Raw genomic sequence first — 17,925 nt, 5'->3', positions numbered from 1 at the left:
TTTTTTTTTTTGAGTTTTTCTGTAAATTCTCTCTGGGCAGGGATCCATTTCATGTTAATCTTTGGGGTAGAAGCTGTTTTTACTTCAGTGTCCTCTGAAAATGAACTCCTGTCTTCCCTGTTTCTAAAGCAGGTTTCAATGGTGGAGTTCTTTTTTTGCTGGTTCATTTTTTAAAATTAAGAGATTATTAGTGTAAACATCTGTAATTGTGGGATGGAAGGGATAGTATTCCTAGCTTCACCTCCGCTCTCTCCTCTGACCAAGAACCCAAATCAAGAGTTTCATCCTCTAGCAAGTGCCTACAGCCGGCAGCATCCCATCCTTACTGCCTCTGCACTCACAGGTGCTCTGGTTCCTTTGGTCCAGGGCTATCTTTGTAGTACAGATGGGCCTAGGGTTCCTAATCAGTCCAAGTTTCCTCAGTCTCTTGAGGACTCAGACCCCAATTTGACAATCTGGGAGGTGAAAGTTTGTGGTTCTTGCTGAGATTCCAGCTACACCCAGCTTACCACAGGGATCCTCACTTGGTATTTCTGTAGAACTAGCCCCAAGGTTTGTGCTCACATTAAGCCTGGGCCACAAGTCTTTCATCAGATCTTCTTGGGTTGTACCCCAAGTCTTCTTTTGATTTTTCACCAGTCTATGTTTACCCTGAGGGTAACCCTGGGAGAAATTGGGAGAATTTGAAATTTACCCACTTGTTCTACCATCTCTCCAGAATCCTCCCTCTCCTTTAATCTTGAACCCCTGATTACACTCCCTGGAGAAATGCTCTTGAAAAGTCCAGATCTGGTAGCTTATTTTCCAGACTCAAATGGAATGTTATTCACTCCAATTTAGTAAACAATGATTAAGCACCCATTATGTGTCAAGCACTGTGCTACTTGTAGAAGATATAATTAATAAAAAGAAAAAGTCCCTCTCCCTAATGAGTTACAATCCATTGAAGGAAATAAAACTGAAAGGAGGTAGGAAAGTTGAGGTGTGGGACATCAGATAGGAGGGACTGTATCTTGTTCATGGAGTTGAAACCAGGCAAAGCAGCAGATATAATATAGTATGAGGTGAAAAGTCCACTTACTGTTCTTTATAGAAAGAAGGCATTGGGAGGACTTGGAGTTCTGTGGTTGAATCCCCTAGTCAGAGAAGACCAAGAGAAGTAGTGTCAGTCTAGGTTTGAGACAGACTGGTGATAAGATTAGAGGATATGGCTTTAACCTTGGAGGGGCATCTTGTTTCCTAGATTTGAAACCAGGCAGGGCAGCAGATTCATGATGAAGTTAGCTGAAAAGTCCATTTATTCAGTAGTATATTTAACTGTTAAATAAGAGATTATTTACTTAGCTGTAACTTGGAGAGGATACTTGGTTATTTTGTCTGTGGTTGACAGATTGCTCCTCATCTCCTACATTTAACTCTGCTAAATAGTATCTCATTCACATCACACCCCCTGGTGACAAAATCTTAAGGATCTAGAATACCTTCTACCACTTAAATAACCTTAAAGCTTTTACTGGATAACCTTCATTTTGATTTGGGACACAAAAAACTTCTTGTGGCCAGCATGGGAGAATGAAAAGAAAAACTAAGTCAGTATCATAGCAAAGAGAAAACAAAACATATCAGTTCAATTTAATGATCTTATGAAAGCATGAATAACCAAATATTGAAGAGAATGAAGTCTAGAAATTCCAGATTTCATTTCCTCACTTTGGAAGAAATGATCTGGTCCATGAGGTGAGCAGTGCCAAATCTTCCTGTAATTCATAGTGACTCTTTCCTATCTAGACTTGTGTCAATGACAGGCCCAGTACCAGGACCATCAGGTCTATAGCATAATTGCTATTGCAGTTCTGACATTGTCATCACTTTTTCATCATGACATGATGGGTTATCTGTAGTAAAATAGTTATAAGAATATAAGCCCTCTTGCATAAAGCTTATCCTAAAATAAGATGATGCCAAGGCTTTTCTTGTATTGCCACTCATGTTTCCTCTCTACTAGGTAAAACCTTCTTTACCTAAAGAATCTTGCAGTTGACAGACTGATGAACTTAAAGTCAGGAAGACCTGAGTTCAAAATTATACTCACTAGCTATGTGATCCTGGATAAGTTACTTAATCTCCATTTGCTTCAGTTTCCTCACCTGTGAAGTGGGAATAATAACAACATATATCACAGGGTAGTTGTAAAAATCAAATGATATATTTGTAAAAAGCATTTAGCACAATGCTTGACTATTATAGTTTTTGTATAAATGCTTATTCCCTTCCTTTCCCTTTTTTCTCAGCTTGACAGGGGAATAATATCAGATCTTTACCCCTTTTAGAGGTCTCTGTTGAGAGATTGCCCCCTTATTCCACAGGAATTAAGATTGAGACTCTCTAATTTATGAATTGCTACCAAGTAGGCTGGAGAATATCCATTTTCTTCCATGTAAATTCAGTTAAAATCATTATCCATAGACATTCTCATCTCCCTCATATCATTAGAAAGTAAGATCTCTCAATAATTTCATCCCATATATCCTTCTTTTTCTGGGGAAAATTGTTCAAATCATTTGGGGGATTAAAGAATTCCCTGTTGAGAGAATCTAAGCCATCTTGCCAGGATTTATGAGGAACTTCCAAATAAGCAGGGGCCTTTAAGGCCTATGTGAGTCCTTTCTGGGTGACAAGGAGTGCTCCAGAGTGTCAACCAGTGCTAAAGGAGTCTGTTCTTATTAGTTTCTGGAAACTAAACCCAAGAAATTAAGAGAATTCTCTTCTTTCTAGGGTGATGTTATGCTGTGGGCCAAATCTCTGTACTTAAAACAAGAATTCTTACAAGGTGTTAAGTCAGTAGAATTGATAAGACAATGATTATCTAGTTTAGCATGGTGATTAATAATTCTCCAAGTTCAGTATGATTGATTTAATCTTACAATAAATAATGGTTTCCTGGTGATATAATGATTGGTTTATACTTAGTGTAGAGCATATAAGCTGGGACAAACTCAGCTTGGGGACTCAGAGCCAGAGAAGACAAGAGGACTGGAGGCGGGAGCTCAAATTCTCGGAGCCAAGGAGAGCCAGACTCATTTACTTCATCTCACATCACCATGGTGGCTGAACTCCTATACTTCCTCCACTGAGACCAAAGCTGGTCTGAAAGGCTCTCCAGAAAGCTGGCCCGGGCCCCAAGCAAGGAAATTAGATTGTGAAGGAAATAATAAAGGATTTGGACTTTTAATTGGCTATTCTCATAGTGATTACTGAAAGGAAGGCTGCTTCCAAGACCCAGAAAAATCAAACAAGAACACTACATTTTGGTGCTCAATGTGGGGCTAAGGATTTAAGTACATGATCCTTACACAATCCTGAGTTCAGTGGGAAAGTCTCTGATCCTGAGTTCAGTGGAAAAGTCTTTGGGACCCAGCAATTAAGGTAAGTACAAAAATAGACAAGAAGGAAACTTTATAAAGGGCTAAACTAGTATTTCAGCTGAAAATGGAACAAATGTTTAGAAAGGAGTCTTTTTCACCTCAAGGAAAATGTGTAGAAAGCATAGTTAGACTGATAGAAAATCAAGGTTTAATTGTAATTTGAATGCAGATCATTGAACTTTTAGAAACATCACAATACACATCTCCTTGGTTCTCAAAGGAAAAAAATTAGATCCAGATGAGTAGAAATTAGTAGGAGAGCAACTAAGTGAATATTCCAATGATAATGGCCCGAATTCAATTCCCAAAGAAACATTTTATACATATAACTTAATATAATTGGCTTTAAGGAATTATATAAGTATTAGAATAAGAAAAAAGAAGAAAGAACAGGAGAGAGAGTATATTGAGAAACTAGGTGAAAAGCATGAAGAATTAGACAAGAAAGGAGTTAAGTACAATTCTGATAAAATTAAGGAGTGTGGTGTTTCACAGCAGGAGCCATTAGGACATTTCCCCATCCCTTGACCTACCTCCTTCAATTAATCCTTCATGGGTGGAAGGAAAAGGAGGAGAGGGAGGGGCAGTGACATAATCAGCATCACCTGTGAAGCAGCCTGTAACAAGATTACAAAAGGCACTAGCTAAAGCTAAAAAAGGACAGGATATATCTGATTTAATAGAAGCATACCCTGTGATTCTCTGATTCATTGAGTCAAGTCAGGAGAAAATACACTCCTTTTGATCTAGAAATTATTAAAGATTTGAAAAAGTTTGCACTCTGTATGGGGCAAATCCCTTATGTTAAGATGATATTAGAAAATTTGGCTTATGAAATTTTAACCCCTAGTGATTGAAAATCTATAGCAAGGACATGTTTAGAACCTGGACAAAACTTACGGCTTTCAGAGTATAGTGAATTACGTAGAATACAAGCCCAACAAAATAGGCAAACTAGAGTTAATATACAAATTACCTTTGACTAACTATCAGGTAAAGGTCAGTATGCAGATACTTCAGTACAGATTAATTACTCTGTGATAGCATATGAGCAAATTGCTGCTGCTGCTGCTATCAAAGCATGGGGCTCCCTCCCAGGAAAAAAAGATGGAGGGTAAGCCTTCACAAAAATAGAGCAAGGTCCAAATGAACCTTTCCTGACCCAAAACCCATGTACAAAATGCAACAAGGGCTTACACTGGGCCTCAGACTATAGATTGATTCAAGAAAACGAGAGGTGGGGCCCAGCTCCAAAACCTCAAAAAAAAAAAAACAAGTGGCAGCTCAGATTACACTCAAAGAGTCTTTAGAAGTTCAATCTATGATATGATCAATCAGCAGAGAAGCAATCAGATGGGAGAAAGGGATTACTATTGGGGAGAATATAGCCTTTTTAACCTGACAGAAGAGCAGTGTCCCATGTAAGCAGCTTCAATATAATCTCCAGGCAATGAGGAAAGATCCAGAAAATGGTGAATAGAAGGGACTAGATAGGTTAACTGCTTGGAAGAAAGGGTTTGCTTGCCAATGAGCACCTTGAGAGAGACAGAAAAAGAGAAAAACCTTGAAACAAAGGAGAAGACTTAAGAAACTTTAGACACTGAACGAGCATGCCTAATAATGAGACTGCTACAGAACTTCAAAACCCACAGGAATCATTGGATTCCCTGAGATGAAAAATTGTTGATAAGGCTATTACAGAACTTCAAAATCTGCAGGAATCATTGAATTCCCTAACACAAGATGAGACTATAGCAGGACTTCAAAACTTGCAGGAATTATCGGATTCCTGACACATGAAGTAATGGACAATAGATTGGTTTGGACTATTTCTAGGACTTAGGGACATGTATAATTCCTCATGTTAATTCATGTTGTTTGTTTGTAATACATGCCATGTTTGTGAATTTATGTATACCTGTTTCAAGTGAGACCCTTCAGAAACTCACTATTCTGGTTTGATTCCCCATTTCCTTTGGCGTTTTCATCTCCCTTCCTGAGACATCAGGAATGGCATGATCACCTCCTTTTTTGGTGTTTTCTACCTTTTTTGAGGAGTCAGGGAAGGTGTGATCACTTCCTTTTTGGGATTTTCACCTCCTTGAGAAGTCAGGGAGGGTGTGACCACCTATGTTCTAAAACAAAAGAAAGTAGGAGGTGTTATGGGCCAGAACTCTGTACTTAAAACAAGCATTCTTACAAGTCAGTGGAATTGATAAGACAACTGTTGTCTAGTTTGGCATGGTGATTAATAGTTCTCTAAGTATGATTGATTTAATCTTATAACAAATAATGGTTTCCTAGTGATATAATGATTGGTTTATACTCAGTGTAGCGCACATAAGCTGGGACAAACTCAGCCTGAGGACTCAGAGCCAGAGAAGACAAGAGGACTGGAGGTGGGAGCTCAAGCTCTTGGAGCCAAGGAGAGACATCCATTCCATCGTCTACCTTTGTGGTACTGGAGGCTGAAGCACAAGCCCTTGGATATAGAGCCAGATTCATTCACTCCATCTCATACCACCGTGGTGACAAGCCTGTCCTACTTAGCTTCTCCACTGAAAGAAAGACTCTGGAAGGCCTTTAAGAAAACTTTAAGGAAACTAGACTGTGAAGGAGACAATAAAGAATTTGCACTTTAACACCGGGTATTCTTGTGATAATAACTCTACTGAATCGAAGGCTGCTCCAAGATCTCCAGAAAACCACCTTGAACACTACAGTATTGATTTATCAAGTATGGTGCTTCAGTGAGATAAGACACCCGGTAACAATAGCCTGAAGCATTATGATGAAACTTTTTTTTTTTACCCCAAAAATCTGTTTCATTATTCAATAGCTGCCTGAGGTATAAGAGCTGGAAAACTATGGATGTGCTGTTGATGGGCCCAATCTTGGAGCTTTCTGATATTAAAATGAGTTTCATTTTGAGTATTAGAAAGGTAGCCCATCAAGAAGAGCTATGCCATATTCTGAATAGGAGGAAGCCCTCATGCCCTGAAAAGAAAGCCAGTTTAATCAATTTTACTAGTTGGAAGCAGATAGGAACCATTTGAGACCACAGTATATTTGCCTTTTAGAAATGAGCTCCTTTTTGCTGTAAATAGTACTGCCTTATCCTAAAAGGAAAGTACTCCTGTCCTCACTGCAAAATAGCATTTGTGATCCTTACATCCTTACATGTGATGACTCCCATGTTTCAATCTTTTCTGTTGCCATAAGGAAATCCATTTGGTTATTCATTTTAAACATAGTATAGTTGTTTCTGATGGTGCTTATATTTCTCACAGAAAATTCCCTATAAGTAGAAGCAAAGGCAAAATTCCACCATTAATCCTGACCCCAAAGGAGTTGTTCAGACTCTTCTCAAGCTCCAGACCCATGGCCACTTCTCTGGAATAAATGTGATAAAGTGTTTTGTCACTCAGAGTTCCCTTATATGCCAACCACATAGCTTATAATTTAGCTCCTTTGGGAGGATTTACCGAGAACCCCCATCCTTCAGAGCTCCCCTAGCCTCCTGGATTAATGGGTGTGTAAAGAAAGCTGGATATTGGGATTGGGGCTGGATGCTTTAGATTTTGAAAGAATAGTAATCTATTTGTGAAGGGTATTGACTCCTGAATGATTCAAAAGAACTCAATCTTGAAAGTATCATTTGCATTTAATAAAAGAGACTTATTCCCCTCCCCCCATGTTATTAGAAGGATCATTTTGCATCCCTCAATTTCTAATAGGCAGCCTTGGAAGAAGAGTGATTATATGACCTTTACATCATCTATTCATTAGTACGTAGGGCTTAGTAACAAGAGATTATCAACTTTCTTTTGTAATGTATACATTTTATTAGGAAGTTTAAATATTTCATCTTTTTGATGAAAGTTTTTGCATAGTATTCTCATATAATTGAAATAACTTGTACTTGTGGATAGGTATTTTGGTAGATGAGGGTGACCATTCATGATCTTCAGCCTTTATTACAGCTTCTTTAATAAGTTCTTACAAATAGAGGGTCTGTTTAGGACATAGCCACACTGGTCTGCCAAGATCTGCTGGGAGTCCCTTGATAGTTTATTTTGGAAGTATTAATTTCCTGTATGTCCTATGTATATTTTAGCAACCTGGAATGAATATGAAAAAAACCACTTAAATTTTTCAGGCTTGAAAGCACCCAGGACCTTTTCTTCTTTAGACATTTCGTTCATGCCAAGGATAGCAATGATGTTCTGGAGTGCTACAGGATCTTTTGCATGTCATGGGCAACATCATAATGTGCCTTGCCAAAAATGTTGGGGTCTTTAATGTGTAAACTGGAATGCTAAGACCTGTTGCAGCATAAATAAATGATCAATTCACTAGTGTGACCTGGGATAGTGATAGCATTTGAGTGAGCAAAAATGGTGGCAGGAGCAGTTCAATCATGTCAATAGTAGATGTCCCATTTTGGAGGAAACCAAATTCCATTAAATAATAATAGAAAAAATTTGAGAGTTTCTAACTTTTGTATTCATAGCCATTTTTATTTTCTTCCTTTGTAGCCCTAATTGAAGTAGAATTCAGTATGTTTTCCAATGTAATCTCTGGCTCAGAGACCCTGTTTTTTTATATGACCTGTTGTTTTTTTTGCCCCCATCAGCTTTGCCTGTTTGACTTGTGCTGTTGTTATTTCCTTGTTTCCTTGTTGTTTCTAAATATGCTGGACTATTTTATTTTCCTTTTCTGCATGCTGACATGCAGGTTCTCCTTTTTTTTTTTTGTTTTTTGATAATAACCAGTGGGTGCCTAATTTGGAATTTTATTTATTCTCTCTATTGAGGTCCCTCCTAAGTCAGTGGGACCTTCTCGCTCTTTCTTTGAGAATATTGTACATATTAGCAGAAGAATTCTTTTCATAAAGTGTTTTGCTATTATATCCAGCTATTTGATCATCCCATTCTCTATATTTACATTGACTTTCCTCTGCTTTAGCCATTGATGTGAGCCATAGTGCCATTTCATTCCAATTTTTTGATTATTGCTGCTAAGTTCTCCTTAAATGATGGAGCCTAGGTAGAAAAATAGAAGAAAATGAAATACTCATAATAGTTAACAAAAACAAGTTTATTTAATCATATCATTAGAAAAGTTATGACACTTGGCTTAGGTGGAAAGATGTGTAGCAGAAACAGTAGGGATCAGATGTTAGAAACAGAGAAAAAGTCAAGTTCCATCATTTAGCCCAGTCTATAGAGAGGCTATGTCCTCCTCTTGCTTCCTCTAAGGGTGAACCCCCCCAAACTGTGTACTCAGCCATGAAGCCTTTCCCTTCCCCTCTCTTCTTCTCTTCCTTTTCATATGGCTTGTTGTGGGAATTTGTTTTTCATAACTATACATATTTTTAATGTGTTTTCTCAGTGACTAAGGGAAGGGGAAAGGAATGAAAGAGAATTCAGAATGGAAAATAAAATAAATTTAACTTAAAAAAAAAGATTATTTCAGAGAAGCCTGAGAAGACATATGAACTGATTACAGAAATGAATTGAATCAGGGAAACAATATTAAAAATGACAAAATGGTAGAGGCAAAGAATTTGGAAAAACTTAGGAATTCTTATCACTTAATTATTAATATTGCAGAAGAATAATGAATACTACATTTTGATAAAGAGATGAAGCACCTAGAGTGTTAAATGATAAAAAAAAAAAAAAACTTTTGTTTTTTGACATGGCCAATTTGGAAATTCGTTTTGATTGACTGTTAATGTTTATCATAAGTTTTATTTTTCATTTGCAAGGAATGTTGAACTGGGAGGATCAGAAGGAAGATTTTTACCCAATTTTTAAAAAGATTCAATTTATTCTTTTAAAAATTGACAGAAATGTTTCTGATTTCCTAAGTTATATTGTCTTAACTCAAGTCTTTCCTAGATCTGTTATATTATAGTACTTTCTAGTACTTTTATGTTCTATACTATATGTTACCAGTACTTTCGACTACTGTATGTTACCAGGGCTAAAAAAAAAAAAAAAGTATCAAGTACCAACCCTGGAATCAGCAGGACCTGAGTTCAAATATGGCCTTAGACACTTAATACTTACTATCTCTTGTGACCCTGGACAAGTCATTTAACTCCAATTGCCTGACCAAAAAAAAAGGGGGAGGAGGAAGAGTACCGAGTGATAGCGGATTAAAGCTTATTTTATTTTTGTGGCATGTTTTTCATGCCAGGAACTCTATAGTCTTAATATTTATAATTTGTTTTTCACTTCATAGAATTTCAGACACATCTCTTTCATATCATTTATTATTTTATTTTCTCTTTAATGACTTTTAGAAAATTTTACAGCTTCTTCCAGAAAGGATTCATCAGCGATGGCAGTTTCACAGTATTGGTAAGTAACCTGAATTGCAGCTCTTGGATTTCAAATGCGGATTAAAAAAATAAAATAAAAGCTATTTATTGTTTTCTGTTTCTTTGTAGTTTGTTTAATTAAAACTTATTTGCAAATTTTGTTTGGATGCTATAAAGAAAAGGAGTAATATTTTATTTGCAAAGGAAAAAAGTTAATTATGAAGGGGAGATAAAGGAAGAATTTGAAGGTTTTTAAAAAAATAAATCAAAAGTAGTTGTTTTAAATTTAATGCAATGGCAGTTTTTATAAAGCATTAGAGAAAACTAATTTCCGGACCTTGGGAAAGGTTAAAAAAAAAAAAAAGTTCCTGAGTGAACTTTTAAATGGATTAATTGGGAAAGTTTTCATTTGTTCCATTTTAATTGTAAAATTTAATTGTAAATTGTAAATTGTAAAAATTGTAAAAGAAAGGGAAATGTTAGAATATATATGATGTTCTATTTACAGTTATAGACTGTGTTTCTATTTTTCTTTTCTAGTTCAAGAAATCACATTTTAGAGAAGGTGATCTTTTTTACTCCCTGCTGGCATTGAGATTATTGCCAAAAGGATATCAGGATCACCAAAATTAAGTTGGAGGTTGCCAAGGACTTGTTGGAAAGGTTTTTTATCAAGTCTGACTGAGAACTCTGACATTTAGAGTTAAATAATTCAATTCATAGAAATACTATTTTCAGATAGCATGTTTAAGTACATAGATGTAAAAGGAATTCCTTGCCATTTTGGAGCTGATAGTTTAGTAGGAAATATAAATAATAACAATAGTTTTATATATAAATGTGTGTGTGTGTGTGTGTGTGTGTGTGTGTGTGTGTGTGTGTGTGTGTGTAATTTTAAACTTATTTTTTCCTTCTGACCTGCAATTTAATTCTTAAGGTGAGGAAATTGTTCAAACCAAAGCAGATCAGAATCTATTTTTCAAATCTTAATAGTTTACCTGAGGGTATTAAGAAGAGGATATTTCAGTTCTGTCTTCTATCACAAAATTAAGGTATAAATGAAGTGCTTTGTGAGATTTAAGAAGGGAAATGTCATTCACTTTTAATTAGATAACAACTTACATTTATATAGTACTTTAAATTTTGCTTTCCTCACAATAGTTTAAGGATTATTACTACTAATTTACAAGTCCGGAAAATGAGACTCAGAAAGGTGGAGTAACCAAGATTATACAGCTAGGAGCCTGAATTTGAACCAGAGGTAGGTTTAAATTGACCTTTAAGGCCATTGCGTAGGAAGGACCTAAGTTTGAATTGTGGAAAACACCAGGATGATGAGAGCCACAATAACTAAAAAACCCTCTCTTATTAAAAATATTAGATTAAATATGGGAGCTCATCTTTCCAACAGCAAAGGGAAAACTCCCTCCAAAATATGCAAAAAAACTGCTTTTATAGGATCATTCCAGCCTTACTGGCTCAATCTGGATAGATGTTTCAATGGGCAAATTAGGTCAGTCCTTTTATTTAGTCTTCTATTAGATGTACTACTTAAATAATCTTTTTAGGCTGTTAGGCAGTTTATAGATGTGTAAATTCTGTTGGCCTCCTTTACTTGCAGATGAATAACTAAAACCATATATCTTCTCTTTTCTTCACATAAAGTACAAATCCCTGCCTTCATTAAATCTATGCTTATTTACTACATTGTATGCTATGCTTCTTTAAAAAAAATGGCATTTTAACTGAATCTTTAAAATTGGGAAATTTTTCATCAGATATATATAGGAAAGCCTCTATGTCTGAATTCCAGACATAGAGAAAAATATAAGGAAAGGCAAGAAAACTTATCATGTTGAATGGGGAATGGGAAGTAGTATATAATTTGCCTGGATTACAGTTGGACATTAATCAGAGGTGGAGCAGAAATTTAGGATAGTACCAGATTGTGCCAGGCATTTAATACCAAATGAAGTGTTTAATTCAATAGACTATAAAGTTTGTAGGATTTTCAAAAAATAAAAATTTTAAGCAGTATTCTGATAATGAGTATCAAGTGAGAAATTGAACGTGGCACAGTATATACTTACTAAATTGTCTATCACTATTATGAAGAAGAGATCCAGGGCTGAGTCCAAGTTGAAGAAGGATTCCTGGTTCATGGTGAGGGCCTCCAAATGGTTTTGTTTGTAGATGACATTGTGCTGACTACATCAAGCCCTAATGTTTCCCAAATGAAATTTCTGATTTTTTTTTTTTTTTTTTTGATCTAAGAATCCATACAGGAAAATCCAAGTGGTAAAGAATTTTTATTGTCTTAATTATTCTGTTGATACCCTATTTGGATGGTGGTGGTCTGTAATTATATAAATCTCAGATATGCAGAGGATACTTAGTTGAGTCCAAAATTGAATAGAAGAGAGTCAACTAGATTGCACATATAGGAAATCATATAATACTTTGATTTCAAACTTTCCAAAATAAAAATTCACATTTTTAAGAATGTTATATGGAATCTCATACTCTTCAAAGAATCATAATTCCAAGAAAACTAAAGGGCAGCAGAATGACAAAGGCTACAGCATATTACTCAGATGATATGTACAAAATATGGTGTGGCTTAAAATACAGAACTATCTTTGTAAAAGTACATCCATTATATTGGAGATACATGGAGTCCTATCCTAGTAACCACACGATTGTAAAAAGTCCAGAAGAAATCTTTCATTATGATAAGTGGACTTCCCTATGAAGGATTTATTGGAGCATACGAAGACAGATTACATAGGATGAGATGCAGCTAGATTACAGTTTGAACCTTTTGGAGGTATATATTATATCTATGACCTCATGAACCCATTTAGTTAGTAAGCATTTATTTAACATGTACCATGTGAGAAGTACTGTGCTCTACCCTCTAATTACAGATTTTTAAAGTTTCTGCCCTCAAAGAATTTACATTCTATTGGGGAAAACAGTATATAAATATATAAAAATATAAAAAGTAAATACAGGGTAATTTTTTAGGGGAGGGGAGAGTAGCATTTTAAAATTCTTTAAATACTTTTTGAGACATGCTAGTAGAGGTATTTAATAACTAGTTAGAAATGTAAATTTATAATCTAGGAAATTATACCTAGATTATATAATGGATATATTTCCCCACTTGCTATTCCTTCACATACAGTATTCCATCTCCTTTTCCATGCCTTTGCACTGGCCAGCCCCTATGCCTAAAATGTTTTCCTCTTAACTTTTACTACTTAAGATCATCTTTAGCTTCTTTCAAGACTCAGCTCAATGCTACCTTCTGCAGAAAGGCTTTCCTTTTGTCATCTGCTAATTCCTTCTTCTCTAAAGATATCTTTACATTTACTTTGTGTATATACCTATTTATGTATCTGTTGTCTTCCCTAATAAAAGTATAAGAATCTTGAGGGCAGTGCTTTTGTTTTGGTATCTCCAGCTCACTTAGCATCATATCTTATTGTGAAGTAAATTCTTTATGAATGTTTGTTGATTTATTGGTTAGGACTTGTGAGAAGGATAAAAGCGGAAATTGGGTGTATGAGAAAGATGATAAAATAGAAATTGGGTACTTGTGTTTGTAGGAAGAGTGTCGAGTCATTGTAACAAATTCATGCTCCCTCAGACTCAATTAGATTTTCAAAGAAGAAACTGAAGGAAAAAAAATAAAGGGCAATCCAGGGAACTTTGGGAAACACCAGTATTGAGGAAAAGGATCTATAAACTCATTTAGAATAAGTTATTACAGAAAAAGGAGAATTTGGTGTCAAGGAAGCCAGATGAAGAGAAAGTATCAAGGAGAGGACAATTTTGCTCATAGGTTCAGGAGAATGTGATTTGAGGAAAGCCATTAGATTTTTCAGTTGGGAAGTGATGACCTTTGAGAGAGAAATGTGAATGGAATCATGGCAGCAGAAGCCAGATAATGCAACTGGTTGACAAGTGAATGGGTGTAAGGCAGTAGAACCACTTTTTAAAAAGAAATTTGATGATGAAAGGGAGAAAAGATAAGGGGAACGTTAACTTAAGGGTGTAGAAAGGTCTAGGGAAAACTTTTTTTTTTAAAGCACTGGGAAGATATGAACATATGGGTAGGTAGAAGGGAAGTTATTGGAAAGGGAATGATCACATTAAATTCAACAAGTATTAAGTTCATGTGTTCTTGACATTCTGCTAAGCTTAGAAGGATATAAAAAAGCAATATCCTCTGCTCTGAAGTTTACGTGTTATTGGAAGGATACATCATGTACAATATGTGCAAAATATATACAAGATAATATAAAGAGTTAGAGAGAACTAATTGGTGACTGTAGAAAACGCCTCATATTGGAGGTGGCATCTGAAATGTACTTTGAAAGAAGCTAGAGATTCTAATAGAGAGTGGAGAGGAACAATTTATTCACAAAGGCAAAATGTCATGTTCTGTTCAATAATGATTAGAATGTAGTGTGTCGAGGAGAGTGATGTGAAATGTTATTAAAAAGTGGGCATCTAGGTGGCACAGTGGATATAGCACCAGTCCTGAAGTCAGGAGGATCTGAATTCAAATGTGGCCTCAGATACTTAACACTTCCTACCTGTGTGACCCTGGGCAAGTCACTTAACCCCAATTATCTCAGCAAATAAATAAATAAATAAATAGTAGGTGGGAACCAGCTTGTGAAATGGTTTAAATGCCAGTCTGAGGAGTTCATATCATATATTTGAGGCAAAAGAGAACCATTGAAAATATTTGAGTAGTAGGATGATAAAGTCAGATTGGAGAAGGGAGAGACTAATTACAAAGACCAAATTGAAGGTTGCTATAGTAATCTAGGTAAGAAGCTTTGTGAATGGATACAAGTAATCTTATAAAGTGACATCAGGAAAACTTAGGGTGGCACAGAAGGAAGGAAAAATTAATGATGACTCCAGATTGCAAACTTAGATTCCTAGAATAATAATCCTTAATGTTCTTAAAAGAAACAGAGAAGTTTGTAGGACAATGGATTTGCAGCAAAATATGAGTTCTGTTTTAGATTTCTTGAAGATGTATGAGGAGATAATTGAAATAACATCTTGGAAATGCTGGGAGGGATGGTTCAGGTGCATAAGTAAAGAATTTTTTTCCTTGTCAAACAAGACTTTTTCCTTTAGGAGAAAATTTAAGTTTTCATGACAGTCTTAATGAACCAGGTACTACAATTCTTGTCTCCATTTTATAGATAAGCAGTCTAAAACTTAGAGAGGTTGACTTTTTAAAAATCATAATAAGCATTAGACAATATTTAAATCTAGGTCTTTTGGTTTCCAAGTGCAGTACTCTTTTTAAACTAATTATGGGTTCAGACCCTACCATATTGTTAGGTCACAGAAGAAAATATTAAAGGATATTCATGTGGGATACCCTTGAACTCAGTTAAAAAAAAAAAGTGGTGATTGAACATGTAGAGAGAAAGAAGTACATTTGGAAACCAGAAGGAGTGGGGTTATCTAGCGCAAGTGGAGAAAATGGGGACAAACCTGTTTTTTCTTTAGATTTAGGAAATCTTTAGTTGGAAAAAAGTTCCCTCTACCAGTTCAGGTCAGGACTTTTTCTGTAACTTACAGTCTTAAGAAGTTGCCCAGTGTAGTTGTCCAGAAATCTTAGGGGATCCCTGAGAACCTTTCAGGGGTTGTAGTAATTTCTAACAAGGCAAAAATCTATACATAACACCCAGATAAACAAAAATTCTTTGTGAGACTCTTAATCATTTCCAAGAGTATAAAGGTAGTCCTGAGAGCTAAAAGTTTGAGAACTGTTGTTCTTGTATGAGTCATAAGGGAAGCTTGAACCTGGATTTTCCTGGCTTTTGAGTCCAGTTGTTTATTACAACATGTTGCTTTTCTTAGCCTAAGTGTATAGTGGTTGAAATCCCATAAATAGGAGTAGAAGTATTGGATGATGGGGGTTAACCTGAGTCGAAGTTTAGTAGAAGAGGAATGGTAATTAGACAATAAGGCAAGTGGACAAGGAATTTTAGGTGACTATCAAATCATATGAAAAGATAAGTATTTAAATGAATGTTCTCTTTGCAGGATTGATTTTAAAGAAACTCCTTCACACAGGAAACTCCTTAAAGGTATATAAAAATGTATTTCTTTTAGTAGAATGACTTTTTAAAACTTTTTCAGATTTACTTTGTAACAAAAGAGATGATATATACATGTGTTTTTCTATGCAAAACACTTCTGGATTTGTAGAATATGTCTGCAGTTATATTTAATTCTCTATGTGAAAAAAAATGAAACAAGCATGTATCTCCTATTTTAATTCTCTTTTCCTTCAGTTTTTCTTCTCTTTCTTAAAAGGTGCTGAAATTGCCTTTTTGGGTTATGTAAATGTAAAATGTAGCAGCATCTTCTTCAGTACTCAGGTGCAATTTTTTTCTTTTTCTTCCTAAAATGCCAAGTCCCTTAAATAAATTTATAACCTGTAATTACATTCCTCTATTAAAGATACAAGTTTCCACTTTGGATCTTATCTAGAGGAAAATCATTTTCCAGTAACAAAAGCAACAAAATTATTACTTCTCTTGCTGCAGCCACATATAAATGGCAGTAACAGCACTGGACTAGTTTTCATTTTTTATGATTTGCTGTTTAATTTTGTGCGTGTGTGTATGTCTGTGCTTGTGCGTGTATGCGTGTGTGCGTGTATGTGTGTGCATGCGCGTGTAAGCAACCCACCTGTTGGGAAGGTAATTTCACTTTATACCTTGTGCTTATACTTCCATTTGCACTGACCTAGAGTTGACTGCAATGGAAAAATAGAACCCCCTTCATCATTTTTCTATTGTCAGGTAAGCCATGGTATAGTGATGGTGGTGCTAATAATAGCAGTAACAATAATTTTAAAAATAGTAAATGACATTTATATAGCTCTTTAAGGCTTACAGAGGTTACTAAACATACTTTTATTTGATACAATGGGTCTGTGAATAAAGTATTATAGATATTATTTACACTTTATAGATGTAAAATAAACTAAGGCTTTGAGAGGTGAGATTATCTCACCTACTAAGTATCCAAATCAGAATTTGAACCTAGGTTTTTCTTTCTACAACTTCAGCACACTTTGTACTTATTGTGTTATTTCTGATAACAAATGAAGCTAGGGTAATATTTGAGCTATTGTGCCTGAGTAGGAGAGAACCTGATTGAGTTCAGCATATGTTAAGTGCAAAAAGCACTATGTGCAAAAAGCACTATGTGCAAAAAGCACTAGTGAAAATGTTCTGGTTACCAGAAAAAGATTCCTTTTCCTCTAATTTTATCTTTTCTATCTTTGACAAGAAATCAGTCTTTTTCTTCACATTCTTATTTCCTGACTCAATCATGGGGTGAGAGAGAGAACTTAGAACCTTCCCTGGAATTAGTTGCTTTGGAATTAACTCACTATTTGAAAAGATTTTCATTGTTTTTATCTTGGGGGCAATAGAAACAAATTAAACCTCTTGCTTTATCAATTCCATAGACTCAGGCTTTGATATAATGAAACATATATGTCTAGATTTAGTTTGGTGACAGCTATAATTCTTGCCAAATAGTCATTTCTTTTCATTTCTTAGAGAATTTTGATCTCAAAAAAAAAAAAAAAAAAAAAGATCTTCCATATCCTTCTATTTCTGTTCAGGTAAAAATTCTCTGTGTATTTAATTGTTTTGTGTTTTCAGATCAGGCGTGAAGGTGTCCGTCTCTTCTTGCTATGGTTACAAGCTCTTCAGAATAACTGTAGTAAAGAACAGCTCTGGATATTTTCTTGCTTAGTTCCTGGATTTGCCTCACCACTGTCTGAATATGGACCTCGGACTTTAGATAATCTCATTAATCCCCCACTTAACCTTCAAGAAAGTAAGACTATAGGATATTAATTAACAGCATATTCTTTTGTGTTGTGTTTTAAAATTGAATAAGCATTCCAAATCCACTTTAGCACTTCTGTGATTTTGTTTTTTTATACTTATCTTTTTGCTGAGTTGGAAATGTACAGATATACTTTTTAAATAGTATTTGCTTTATGGAGGACATATTATAGAAAAGGAAATGTAAGGTTTTTTTTTTTTTTTTTTTTTTTTTTTAGTAAATCAGTTATTTTCTCATTTACTTTCCTTATACTTTCAT

General features: G+C 35.2%; 1 protein-coding gene across 3 annotated transcripts in view; it reads left to right on the top strand.

Annotated features, from left to right (window-relative positions):
• RALGAPA1 (Ral GTPase activating protein catalytic subunit alpha 1) overlaps window positions 1–17,925 on the top strand; it is a 307,831-nt gene that overhangs the window by 56,031 nt on the left and 233,875 nt on the right. For all 3 annotated transcript variants that reach the window (XM_051977982.1, XM_051977984.1, XM_051977983.1), the window contains exons 4-6: window positions 9,739–9,796; window positions 15,841–15,884; window positions 17,478–17,655. In XM_051977982.1, coding sequence (XP_051833942.1) covers window positions 9,739–9,796; window positions 15,841–15,884; window positions 17,478–17,655 — 280 coding nt within the window. The remainder of the gene's footprint in view (window positions 1–9,738; window positions 9,797–15,840; window positions 15,885–17,477; window positions 17,656–17,925) is intronic.

The sequence above is a fragment of the Antechinus flavipes genome, chromosome 2, assembly GCF_016432865.1.
Source record: "Antechinus flavipes isolate AdamAnt ecotype Samford, QLD, Australia chromosome 2, AdamAnt_v2, whole genome shotgun sequence".
Lineage (NCBI taxonomy): Eukaryota > Metazoa > Chordata > Mammalia > Dasyuromorphia > Dasyuridae > Antechinus > Antechinus flavipes.
The sequence above is the reverse complement of the archived record's forward strand: the minus strand, read 5'-3'. Positions and strand labels throughout refer to the sequence as shown.